Here is a 12,449-nt window from a genome sequence, read left to right as displayed (position 1 = left end):
TGCTAAGTTTCAAGTTGTGATGTTATATCATAGCTCAGTATCACACTTTTCAAGCTATTTTTTGAAGGATTATTGTATACAATAATATTCCTTTAGGCGGCCAAAATAGTCAAACTGGTCATACATTGAATTGAAATAGAGTATTTCGTTATGAATATAGCGGTGAAATTGCATTTCTCGAGCCCCTAACTTGTTTAATGTATTCGTGGCTAGAATAATCCCCAAAAGACAATTAAAAATTTACGCTCTTGACTGAGCTATTTCTATACATGACTGATCATGCACATATATTTATTAGCATTATTTGATAGCATAACCAAAAAGCAGCGTCTTCTATCGGTAAATAAGCTCAGTGAGTAAGCTTACTGATCCTCATTGATGAGGGCTATGAAATCGTAAGCTTGAAATGTTTTTGTTTATTTTAAACATTTTTTATAACACATTTGATGTGAAGTTATTTGGTAGTATATTTATAGCAGAATAATTGAGGGTATTTTATCGTAGTGGATGTACTGATGCTAAAAAACAACTATTCATAATTCTCATTTCAATGTAAGAACGGCTATGATATTAATATGCTATCGTTAATTTGGCTTATATCCTATCATAAAGTAAAATATTCAGTTCTCTCTTCCGTTCTTGCTTATGCTGAAACGTTGTCGGTGTTCATTCTTCATTCCGGGTAGCCTCCGATTTTAATCACCCGAGTTTCCCTTCGTTTTATAAACTTCATGTAAAAAAATGTAAGAATCTGAAATATCAATTCTAATACTTCGCCACAAGTCAGAGCTGAGATGCCAATCCACAAACCAAGTTGCCCTCCGATATCAGCCAGAAGATTTGTAGTCTGTAAAAATGTTCAAAAATTATATACTGCCCAAGATGCTTTCAAAAACCGCCTAAATATTCTACTATTATCTGTAATACTATTGTAAAAAATAGTGCAATTATTATTCTACGCAGTTTTATCAACTTCGCGTTTTGGGTCGCTAGAATTTCTTCATTTTTGGCAGTAATATACAACCAAACCAGAGAGGTGCTGAAATCACCTTACGCTCGCCTGCACTGTTTGTCTAGAATAAGGCTAAACTCTGTATGAAAGGTATCTGTATGAAGCACAAATTACCGATCTTTTTATTACAAATTACAAGGCTAAAATCCGCGTTGGAAGGTAATATTAAGCACAAACTTCAGATATTAGTTGTGACCTCAGAATTACTGGCCAAAACTGGCCTCGGAATTACATTAGTTTTATTTGTGACCAATATTTCTTCCGTTTCTCGCAATCCGCGCACGTGATATCAACAGGTAAGTTAACGGACCAGGCAAAAGTCCCTGCTTTAAGCCGGGCGCACACACAACGATTTTACGGTAGTTGGTCCATTCTGGTTTAGACATATAGGCAGCCCTTGCCCAGACATGTTTTCCTTCTCGCGGCGCTCGCGCCTCGCGCGTGTACGCGAGTCTACTTGGTCTAATCATATGGTCTAATATTATGACCAAGTATGGATCGCCAGTCGCCACATTTTGATGAAAACATCCATCTAGACAATCTAGACAGGAATCGGCCGACTAAAATCGTCGTGTGTGCGCCTAGCTTTATGAAATAAACAAGATTGGATTTTTATATCTACACAAAAAAGGATTATGCATCAAACAACGAAAAGGTATGTACATAAATCTTATAGGTGCTTAAATAATATATTTGCATGTGTATCTACATAAATAATATGCAAATATATGTCACATGCGTTGCCGTTTGCCTTTGCATTCCGAGCCTATCGGCTTTCTACTTATAAATACTTATGTGCTAAAGCTTGTAATTGCGAATTAATCTGACAATATTCTTTAAACTTTAACGTTGGACTATGTTTTATATATTTTCACTCCCTGAATGATTTCTATATTAAGCGATTGAATTTTGATACGGCATGTCACAACACAATCTCATAATTTATAATTGTACATGTACAATACAAACAAATGGTAGCATACGGGTGAAAATATTTGAATAGTTTCGTTAAATATGATTCAGCTACAACTTTGAACTAAAAAAAAACAGGGCTACACAATAGCCATGAAAATCGTAATGAGCGTGATAACTCTGGATAACTCTAACATTGACCTTATCATGATGCTAATAAGCTTAACATTTGCCTTATCGTTTGATAATTTTGAGCAAAGCTCTCTTTATTATTGTATAAATGTGTACCAAATGGCACTGAATAGTCACAATGCATATCGATGACTTATATTTATGATGATTCCTCTGATGTAAAGCCATAATATTTAAAAAATATAGCATGTTAACATTGACCTTATCATTATGCTAATTAGCTTAACATTCACCTTATCATTTGATAATTTTGAACAAAATTCCCATTATTTTTGTGTAAATGTGTACTAAATGTCACCATATAGTCACAAGACATATCGATGAGCTATATTTATGATGAATCTTCTGATACAAAGCCATAATATTTAAAAAATATAACATCTTAACATTGACCTTATCATTATGCTAATTAGCTTAACATTCACCTTATCATTTGATAATTTTGAGCAAAACTCTCTTTATTATTGTATAAATGTGTACCAAATGGCAATAAATAGTCACAATGCATATTGATGACTTATATTGATAATGATTCCTCTGATGTAAAGCCAAAGTATAGAAAAAATATAGCATTTTAACATTGACCTTATCATTATATTTTGTTGTATAATGTTCACTCCCCCCTGGTAAATGGTTCTTTTGCAACAAATAGACTCCTTAAGTAGATAAGTTGAAAATAATGGGAAAATAAAAGTGGCATCTTAACATTCTACTTATCATGTAGTGTGGACGCGGACAGGGACGGGGACGAGGACGGGGACGGGGACGGGGACGGGGACGCGGACGCGGACGCCAAGACTATAGCAATAGCTCTCTTGCACTAAAGTGCAGGCGAGCTAAAAAGAGTTAACGGGAAATTTTTTATGCAGCTTTTTTAATTGAGAATATTATTTTAAAACTATTATAAAATTCAGTAAAAAACCCATGGGTCTAAGTGGAATGGTGGCTTGGTGACCTTAAAATCTAATCCTAGTAAAATTTTAGATAGGGCGGCTTTTAGGCCAAGGCCAATATCAAAATCTTGATCGCGTTTTGTATTCGACTAACTTGTCAATTCCTCACCCCGTACGAATATGATTCTTCAATAACATGATAATTCAACTGACTGTAGAATACATTCAACTGGAGTACACTACTACAAAAATAGAAATTCAAATTACAGTAATTATAATCAACATTGTCAATGAATAGATCAAACTTAAAGAACTCGTTAATATTGCATAAGCATTTTAGCCAATGAAATACTTGTCACGTACGTTCCTTATTATTCTTTACAAGTCATAATGTTTCAACCTAATTGGTTTTTGGTCGACAACAATACGGCGTATTTAAAGCAATTTAAAACACTTGATCACTTGCGTGATTTGAATACTATACTTCATGTAAAACTTAACAGATGCGTTGAAGCCATCAGCTCATCCAAAATGCGTGTTGTTATCGTGACCCGACGATGTACCTTCTATTAGCCATGGGCGACCCGCTTTTTTCCAAAAATGTCTAAAACAGTGAAAAATTAAATGTATTTAGTTGCGAATACATTGCCAGCCACAGTCTCACTGTCCAATGGGTATATGCACTTTTTTACTTGATAACAAAAAATGCAGCAATTACAACGACGTTGACGTCGCCGCATGTCTGCAAGGTCAACTTGTTGGAAGATCAACCTTTCACAGCAAATACACATACCATGTGTGCGGTTGATGGCCACTGTGATATACTTATTGTCTTTTCATAAACGTCTTCCCTAAATATATCATTTAAAACATGAATCAATTTGACACTTTTTAATAGTCTGATTAGTCTAAGATCATGGATAAATTTTCCGAATTAGCTTGTGAACGAAATTGTAGAAGTTTTTCCATACTTTGGAATAAAGCAAAACTTGCCTGCATGGTCGCTTGCATTTCTTGATGCACGATAATTGATCTTTACTAAAAAGATATTTCACTTTAAGCAAACAGTTTCCTGAAACAAACAAATTACGTATATTATTTACAAGATTTAAAATCCTAAAAATTAAAAGCATTGAATACAATCTTACTTTCTCTTGGATTGAAAAGGTCGCATGGTTTGCCTGTTGGATAGGAGACGTCTGCGCATTTACACATGGCTAATTGACTTACTCCCAAACAAGAGTTCAGACATGCCTGTTTATGGAAATACATATAGAGAAAATTATGAAAAAAGAAACGCTTGAGTGATTACGACAGAAACACTGGGTAACGATGGCCCAAGTTTCTGTAGTAATTAGACAATAAAATTAGCATTGCAATTGATTGCATAATGTCAAAAAGTTTCAAATTTTTAAAATATTCAATGATATTTGCATTTGGATCAAGATTGAGTATTTCGAAAACAATTAAAACAAGTTACTAAATTCTATAAATCAATTTAAATTAGGGTAATTTTTTACATCACAGGTGACCATTTAATAAAGAGATTCAATCGTCAAATAAATGTTCGAGTGTACTTTCAAACCTGCATAGAATAGCGTGTAATATTTTGTTTTCCCCGGTACAAGTTGTCTTTAGCTAGTTTAACACTTTTATCGAAACAACTTCCATTGTCGAACCTGTCCAATCTCTTCATCATTGTCTGCAATAATAAAAAGCAAGCTATTTTAGTATGTGCGTACTTTACTCCATAGAAACAATACTTTGTTCGTAGAAAAAATGTCCGTCATCTTGGTTTTTTGTAAATATGTTATCCTCGTCGCTACCTTTGGAACCAAATTGAAGGACCATTTCTATTGTTTCTCAACTCGCAGTTGACGATCGCACTGATTTATCGGAACCTTCAAACTGGCTTCAAAGATATAAGATAAAACAGTTATCCTTCCAGTCTTTCTAATCTAGAGTTCACTGGTTACGGGGTCACGGAATACTCTTTCTATACAACTTCAAATCAGTTCAACGTTAGAACGTCAACCAACTAGTACTTAGGAATAAACGGATCGCTCTATGGCTATAACACATTTTAGTCACCAAAAGTCTCGAACTAACTTCAAACAGAATGAAAGAGCACGAAATATAAGCTGAGGTGCAGTGAAAGAAGTGGAAAAAAGATTTACGGTTTTTCAAGACGTTTATTTCCATACTTACTTTCGTTATTCCAACCGAGGTCGCCATACCTGGGGCGACACTAAATCCTTCTTCATAAGGAAAATGCATAACTCCTTGTTCATGCAACACAACCCGCACACCTGCCTCGTTTGAGAGTTCACCAATGTACTCATTCTCTTCAATGTCGAGTTGAAGAACTAAACCTGCACGTAAATAGTTGAACACAACGTTGGCAGACTCATTTGCAATTTGGCAGAAGGATATAGATTGTCTAGAGTGGAGTGACCGCAGGCGCATGTAGTGATGCCGTGTCATATGTAGTGATGCCGTGTCATTTTTGTGGTTAATGAAAAAAGTTACACTGGTTTTAATCTGAAAAACTCCGGTTGTATACATCGAAGTTTGGAAAGTAACCTTTTACATCAATATGTCGTGTGGTCGTTTGCTGATGTAGCAAAATTGGTATATTTATATATTATTTGAACGGAATAAAAACAATACCTTGGGACGGTCCTGGTTTAGATGATTGTAAAACCTCAATTGGGCTGTCTTCATAATCCACGCCATTGTTGAAGGTATAACAGTTGCCGTATTTATAATTCCAACTCGAAGTCCAAAGCTTGCTGAGATTTCTACAAACGGAACAATTAATGAAATGTTGGGAGAACTGGTTCCGAGTGTCACCGAGGTTGACTGATAACATTAGAGATCCAAATGGTGATGAACAGTTCGTGATGTAAACAGACGCTAGCTTTGCAATTTGAATTGCTGTCATGTACTGCAAAAATATTGAACCTGAATAGTTTTCAATTTGCTCTTCACGTAATGAATATAAGACGAAATTTATATTCAGAATAGTTCAAACATGCAAATATGTGTTCAGCATCCATTTCATCTGAAATCGACATTATTACCCTTTTGCACAGTCAACGCCTTTCCACGTACAACTTTTTATCAAGTTTTCTTGTTGATGGCCATACGATATTAAACGGTCTGGATCCTCTCCTCCGATATATGATTCGACGTTCATTTTTAGGATCATATCCGGGCTTGAATTTTCTACACCTAGGAAGTCTTTGAACACATCTGGAAAAATTTCCTCGAGTCCCAATTCATCTTCATCGCTAGAGCTGTGAGATAAAGTTAGTAGATTCAACTTCTTAACTGAATGTGACAGCTGTACTGAAGAGCATATCAGACTGAGGTCTTAACAATTAGGCAAACACCTCACGGAGGCCTGTGACGAAGGAAGACACTAAGGGGGACTCTTGATCGAAGTTTGATATTGCGGATTCGCTTCGATTAATGAACCTTCTGTCCACAACCCCTCTCTCTCTAGTACATGTTTGTGTTTTTTTTAAAGTATTGCATTTCATTCTGTCTGAAGACTACGTTAGATGAAGTCGAAAATTTGCATTATCAACCTGTGTTTGGCTTGCATGAATGATATATTCACTTTAAAGATGTCTTTTCTTTTCGGAATTTATTTTTTAATAATTTGTTTTTACGTTACTTTTACTGGATTAATCGAAATAAACTACTTACCCACGATCTTCGGGGGTCCTGTTATCTCCACCAGAGCCTCCATCTTCCTCGTTATCAGAAGGTGGGTTTTTTCTTCGTGCAGCTATTAAAATGAAATTAATCAAAATTAATTGCTATTCAATATTTAATCCTCAAAGACAAATTTTCAAGCTTTTGTTGACTTTTTCACTCTTAAGGTTTTTCGAAAAGCAAGTTGAAAATATTTTCTTTATCTAAAAATGCGAATCTGCTCAAAGCCATTTTGTTTACGCTTTAAGAATATTTATTTTTGGCGGGCTTTCTGCAAATTGTCGACACTCAGGAACTACAGCGTGGGATGATACTTTTTTTGACCGACCGAACTTCGCTCCAAAAAAGTGTTATTGTATCGATTTTGACGTCAGCACCTGAAACAACGGGCCAACTTCAAAATACCGAAAGTTATCCGAGCAAATTCGACCAATCAGGAACGAGAATAAAATTTGAAAATATGATAAAGTTATATATATTTCTTACGTTCTGAAGTAGAATTGATGCCATCATCCGTTTCTTCGGTAACATTGTTAACAGCCCCGTCGAAATAACCACTTGTATTAAATCCGCTGCCCAAAGTTCCGTTCAAATCCCCAAAAAGGTTTTCCATGAAGATGTCGAAGGGAGTACGGCTCTTGGTGATGTTGACCGTAAAAAATTTGTCTATCAAATGCATTGGCAACATCGTCATTTTGCTTTTCCTTATCACGTTCAAATTACAAATTGTGACGGCAGGAAATTTGAGTTGCTGTAATTTAATTAAGAAGAATATAAGGTGCCGAGGCTTGGATAAATGTGCCGGTGTTCATTTAGATAGCCAGGCCGTTACTCGACCGCTTAATTTGGAGGAGAGGTGCATATTCGTGTATTCTTGTTTACATATCATAGAAACAATTAATGTTTTAAGCTGTGCAGTCATGAATGTTCAAAACTTTTCCACTGGTGTGTTTATATAGACAGATCTTATTTCCGAAAAATCTGTTGTATTATAGGACTTGGCATCTGTTTCACGCCCACGGGCCGGTTGTTCAAAAGCCGGTTAACCCTAACCCGAAACTGTTATAGTAAAACCTTTCAATAGTGTTTAATTCATGAAGAATTATACGTGTTCACGTGTTTCCGCTCCTTACTCATCCATTTGAATCGAAGTTAACCCAGGATTAAAAAGTTGACCCACCTAGCTAGCAGGGTTAATTTTTTTATCAATTTTAACCCAGGGTTAACGCTAACCGGGCTTTGAACAACACGTTTTTAACCCAGGTTTAAGGACCCAGATTTAGCCCAAACCCAGAGTTGAATTTACCCTGCTTTTGAACAACCGGCCCCAGTGGTGAACAACCACGCATACCTTCTCAAAGGTGACAGTTACAGACGTCTGTACAGGTCGTGATAGATAATGTCTGAACAGGTCAGATACTTGGAAGACAAACATTCCAGTTGCGCCCAAAACAGCAACGATCCAGAACATTCTCCAAGCAATTGACGTTGCAGCAACGAGCCTTGCAAATCCATGTCCGGTTGTATGACGCATAAATTCAACCAAAATATCACGAACTGATTCGTATTTTTGCTTCTCACTTTTCTCAGACCCCATAATATCGACGATTTTCAAATCTTTCTGCGGCAAATAAAAACAAAATAATACTTTTGATCGTCAATTGTATAAAGAAATTCTTTTGTTTATATCACTTTTATTTATATCTGACCAAAGGGAGGCATGAATAACATTATATTACAATTGAAATCTTTTAATAGCATTTATAAGAATAATTATTTTCAATTAATCACTATTAGTATTAAGGCCACGAATGATTTCACGACGAGATCTTTGTTATCTGGGGTTTCATTTGTGTTGTCGAGTAGCTATGTTTGTTTCCGATTAATTGCTGAAGGTAATTCATTCTTATGTGCTAAACAGTGTAGCAACTTATTAAAACGACCCCAGCGGTTCGCATAAATGATTCATATAGATCATATAACCGTTTACAAAGTGCGCTCATCGTGAAATGAGTCGGATAATTCTTCATCAACAATTTTAGGTTCAAAATAAGAAGATTTCCTAACAGATTTCTTCTAGGGGTCTAAATGTCTAAGAACGCCATAAAATAGTTGCTGAAATGTCTCGAATTCGTTCCAGAAACCATTATCCTCTGCCGAATGCAAAAGCAGTTTGAGAATGAGTTGAGTGATGTATTTTTTACATACCCTTCTTAAAGCTTTTTATGCTGTTTGTCAGCATCGATGTTCAGTATGTTGTAGTAAAATACATATCGAATTTTTCCAAACATTTTCCTTGCACATCTTCCAAGTGTTGTGAGGCATCGTTGTGTAGCAACACTAAACCTTGTTAGTGCGCGAGAAAGAGTCGTGCAGCTAATTCAATTAAATCAAGCAGCTGTATCACAATACCGCCAGCTATGCTTGGGCATATCAGCTTCTGATAATTGTCAAGGGTCGGTTACGTATGAAAGCCGGATAGCGCTATCCACCACGGGTAGTGAATTTCTAAAAATGCTCGAAAAGCGACAAATTTTCATTTTTGGAACCAACAATTCCTAAGACTTAAATCAAAGTTAGAGCAAACAACGGGCGATTTTAAAGCGATGAAAAATCACTACCCGCAGAAATATAATATGAAGCTACGGCAATTCATATGAAAATAAATGTAAATTTTTACGGAAGAAATGCTTAAGGTTACTTATTTCAGGTATATAAATTCTACTTTTTAGCAAGACGTTTGGTAAACGAAAATTCCAGCGATTGCATGGTTTGCAATAAATTAATAATGCATGTTTTAAGGGCATACAGCTATGATTGGAGAATCAATGTAATTAAAGATGTGATATTGCAACAGTCTTTGATTTTATAATTTTTGCTTGCGGGTTAGGGTAAAACGCGGATACGCACGGACGGATAGCGACGGACGGACGGACAGACGGACGAGCGGATAACTTATACTTTTCAATAAAACAAATTTTAAACGTCATATCTGCGTTTTACCAAATCGGGTAAAATGCGAATATGGTATAAAATTTGATTTTCGGGCGTTTAAAAGGCATATCCGCGTTTTACCTTATTGGGTAAAGAATTAGTAAGAATTTCTTGAAACTTATTTAACTAATTGTTATCATTTTGCACAAATTTACCCAAAATATGAATGAAACATTCTCTCATTTGAATTCTCTCATTGAATACTAGTTTACTAATTATGTAGAGGTTCATTATGGATGTAAACTACTGGTGCGCTGGTAATCAATTTTACCATCTTTAAATAAAGTTTCTTCTTTCTGATCTTCTTTAAGCTTACAACTTATTATATCACAACAGTCAAGAATTCACTTCTTTTTGTCACAACTAGCCAGTCTACCTTGGCTGCTTTAGTGGAAAACAAATTCCGAATATCAAAATATGAATCAAGCAAGACACAGGTTGAAACTGTAAGCTAGATGACTTTGAAATAAAGTCGAAAATTAACAGTTTCAACCTTGATTACGTTTATGTTTGTTGCTTGATTTATATTTTGACTCTCAAGATGTCTTGCTTATTCGGAATTTGTTTTTTACTAATTTTTTTAAATTTTCGCCTGGTCGTGGTGGTTCTTGCAATTGGCTGATTTTTCCCTTGATATTGGTCTTGCTGGCCTGTTTATGCACTGCAGGTGACTTCGTCTCGCCATTGGATTTTATACTTCGTGCCGGATCGTTTTCGCAGGTGAAACGTTTCCACGACTGTTCAGCAGAGTACCTTAGTTTACAGATTTTGTTTTTGCCGCAGATATTTGACATTCGACAACAGTTGTAATTCTTCATGAAACAGCTCATATTTGAACATTGATCCTCCAAATTCTAATCAGAGATATAATGAGAAATACCTACTGCAACAAGTCAAAAGGACAAAGAAGCCTGTGAAACTAATTTATTGCCCTCTATATCGTGCCTAAGCGCTGGGGATTGCCATAACTACACATAAATTCTTCCCTTTGAAGGGAGGAGAAAACCCTATGTCCGGATATAAGCTCTTTAGCGGAAAGCAATTTTGATATTTAAAATTGGTTTTATACATTATGATACCTGAAGTTTCAGTTTAAAAAACATAATACCTGCATTGTACCCGCAGGATTTCGCATCTCGTATGTAAAGTAGTTGCAGCCATTTTCGTCATGAAGCAATGAACTGTTTTCTTTCTTGTGACTTGAACACAGTTGACATTCTGTATTTTGGCAAATTTGAAACGATTGACATCGACAGTCCTCTAGGCAGTGTTCCAGACAATCTGCTATGTTTCCATTTTTTATCGGGAACGTTGTATTAATTGGACAAGATTTGCTTAGTGCCTTGTTTCTTTCGGCTTTTATGGTGAATTGTGGTTGACCGTTGAAGACAGATGTGTCAACGTTGTTAGCAAGTGTTGCCAACACGACGGCTATTAAACTGAATATAAAAAAGGTGATTGAATTAAAATATGATATCCTGTAAGCTAAATTAATAAACTTTTGGCTGTATAGTGCATTACAGGTGTATACAATTCCATATTAATAGACTTTTGGCTATTGCATCGGGGTGCATATACGACCCCATTAAGGGTGTATACGACTTTTGGCTTTTGCTTTAAAGGTGTATACGACGTGTCATCAAGTTAACCCAACTTCTTCCCAATTATGTCGCGTTTATACAACTTGTCTTAACAGTACATTTTGTAACATCATTTTATTAAACCAAGGCCATAACGTAACGGACATTAAAGCATGTGAGTGCTTTAGTGTCGTGTCACTGCGCCTCTGATGAAAAATTTGAATATTATAACGCCTGTATTCTAAAAGCTCGCTCTCAAACGCATTGATCGGGGGATCTCAGTTCGGCGTTTTGTACAAACAAAGTGTGTATATGTCAAGAATCGACGCAATTGAGTAATGAATATTTAAAAACAGCGTTTTCATATGGATACCTATCGTTTTAAGGCCGGTTGAACCATATAGAAAATGGATATATAACATTATATCCTAGTTTAACAAAAGACCGCGGATAAAGTTTTCACCTTTACCAATCTACATGCACAGATTGTCCGACGTTTAACAGTATATAAGTGCGAAACCGTTCCGTTGAAAATTTGAGCAGGAAATTTATTAGCAGCAATCAAACGTATTCAAATGTAGCCATGAACGTCTACGATTAAAAATAGTATTTTAAAAACTGCTTCAGTGGAATATATACGTGCTTTATATGATCGCCTAATATATTCCCTTTTAACGCTGTTCGATGCAATTCTAAAAGTGAAATTCTAACCTCAAGACTAACTGCTTGGATTAAGTATACTGGCTCTATTCCCTCGTACTTTACCTTAAGAATCCTCCAGACATCTTTGCCATCTTCCAGTGACCGAATGTTTTTCAGACTTCGTATTTTATGGATGTTTGTATGTCGATGCGTGCAAGTTGTGTTTCCTCTTGCAAACGAACATAAATAGATATAGACAAGGCAAGACACCTGCGTGGTACTATGCTAATTGTAAACATGTTTTTCTTGAAGAACGTGATCGCTTCATTTGACCACGCACTTTAATGCAAACAGTGCGGTTTGGTGTATAAATAAAATGACATAAACAGCAAAGAAAATTTCATTCCCACTTTTTTATATTTTAAGACCATTCTTTTCATCGTCAGAGCTTAAACGTTAAAGCATGTTGCAGTCATACTTAGAGCCCTCCCGATATATTTA

At 35.8% G+C, this 12,449-nt stretch overlaps 1 protein-coding gene across 1 annotated transcript; it reads right to left on the bottom strand.

The window, feature by feature from the left end:
• Nucleotides 1–393: 393 nt before the first annotated feature.
• On the bottom strand, nt 394–8,325 carry LOC114530712 (amiloride-sensitive sodium channel subunit alpha-like). The gene is made up of 13 exons (XM_028552318.1): nt 8,084–8,325; nt 7,219–7,483; nt 6,724–6,805; nt 6,093–6,308; nt 5,680–5,810; nt 5,218–5,381; nt 4,595–4,711; nt 4,158–4,263; nt 4,003–4,081; nt 3,803–3,860; nt 3,573–3,613; nt 3,179–3,251; nt 394–847 (listed from the first exon to the last, which is right to left on the bottom strand). The coding sequence occupies exons 1-13, from the start codon at nt 8,264–8,266 to the stop codon at nt 674–676; spliced, it is 1,689 nt and encodes a 562-aa protein (XP_028408119.1). The 5' UTR covers nt 8,267–8,325; the 3' UTR covers nt 394–673.
• Between the last annotated feature and the right edge of the window lie 4,124 nt (nt 8,326–12,449).

This window comes from Dendronephthya gigantea, unplaced genomic scaffold (genome assembly GCF_004324835.1).
Source record: "Dendronephthya gigantea isolate DGI-Jeju-01 unplaced genomic scaffold, DenGig_1.0 000065F, whole genome shotgun sequence".
In the NCBI taxonomy this organism is placed as follows: domain Eukaryota; kingdom Metazoa; phylum Cnidaria; class Anthozoa; order Malacalcyonacea; family Nephtheidae; genus Dendronephthya; species Dendronephthya gigantea.
This window is presented reverse-complemented; position numbering and strand designations above follow the sequence as displayed.

Excerpts from the sequence above, each read along its gene's own strand:
- LOC114530712 (XM_028552318.1), bottom strand. The coding sequence starts at position 8,266 with ATGCGTCATACAACCGGACATGGATTTGCAAGGCTCGTTGCTGCAACG. Across the intron at positions 6,309-6,723 it reads AGGACCCCCGAAGATCGTGG|CTCTAGCGATGAAGATGAAT; the intron begins GTAAGTAGTTTA and ends TTTATCTCACAG. Across the intron at positions 4,082-4,157 it reads CCTTTTCAATCCAAGAGAAA|GAAACTGTTTGCTTAAAGTG; the intron begins GTAAGATTGTAT and ends TGTTTGTTTCAG.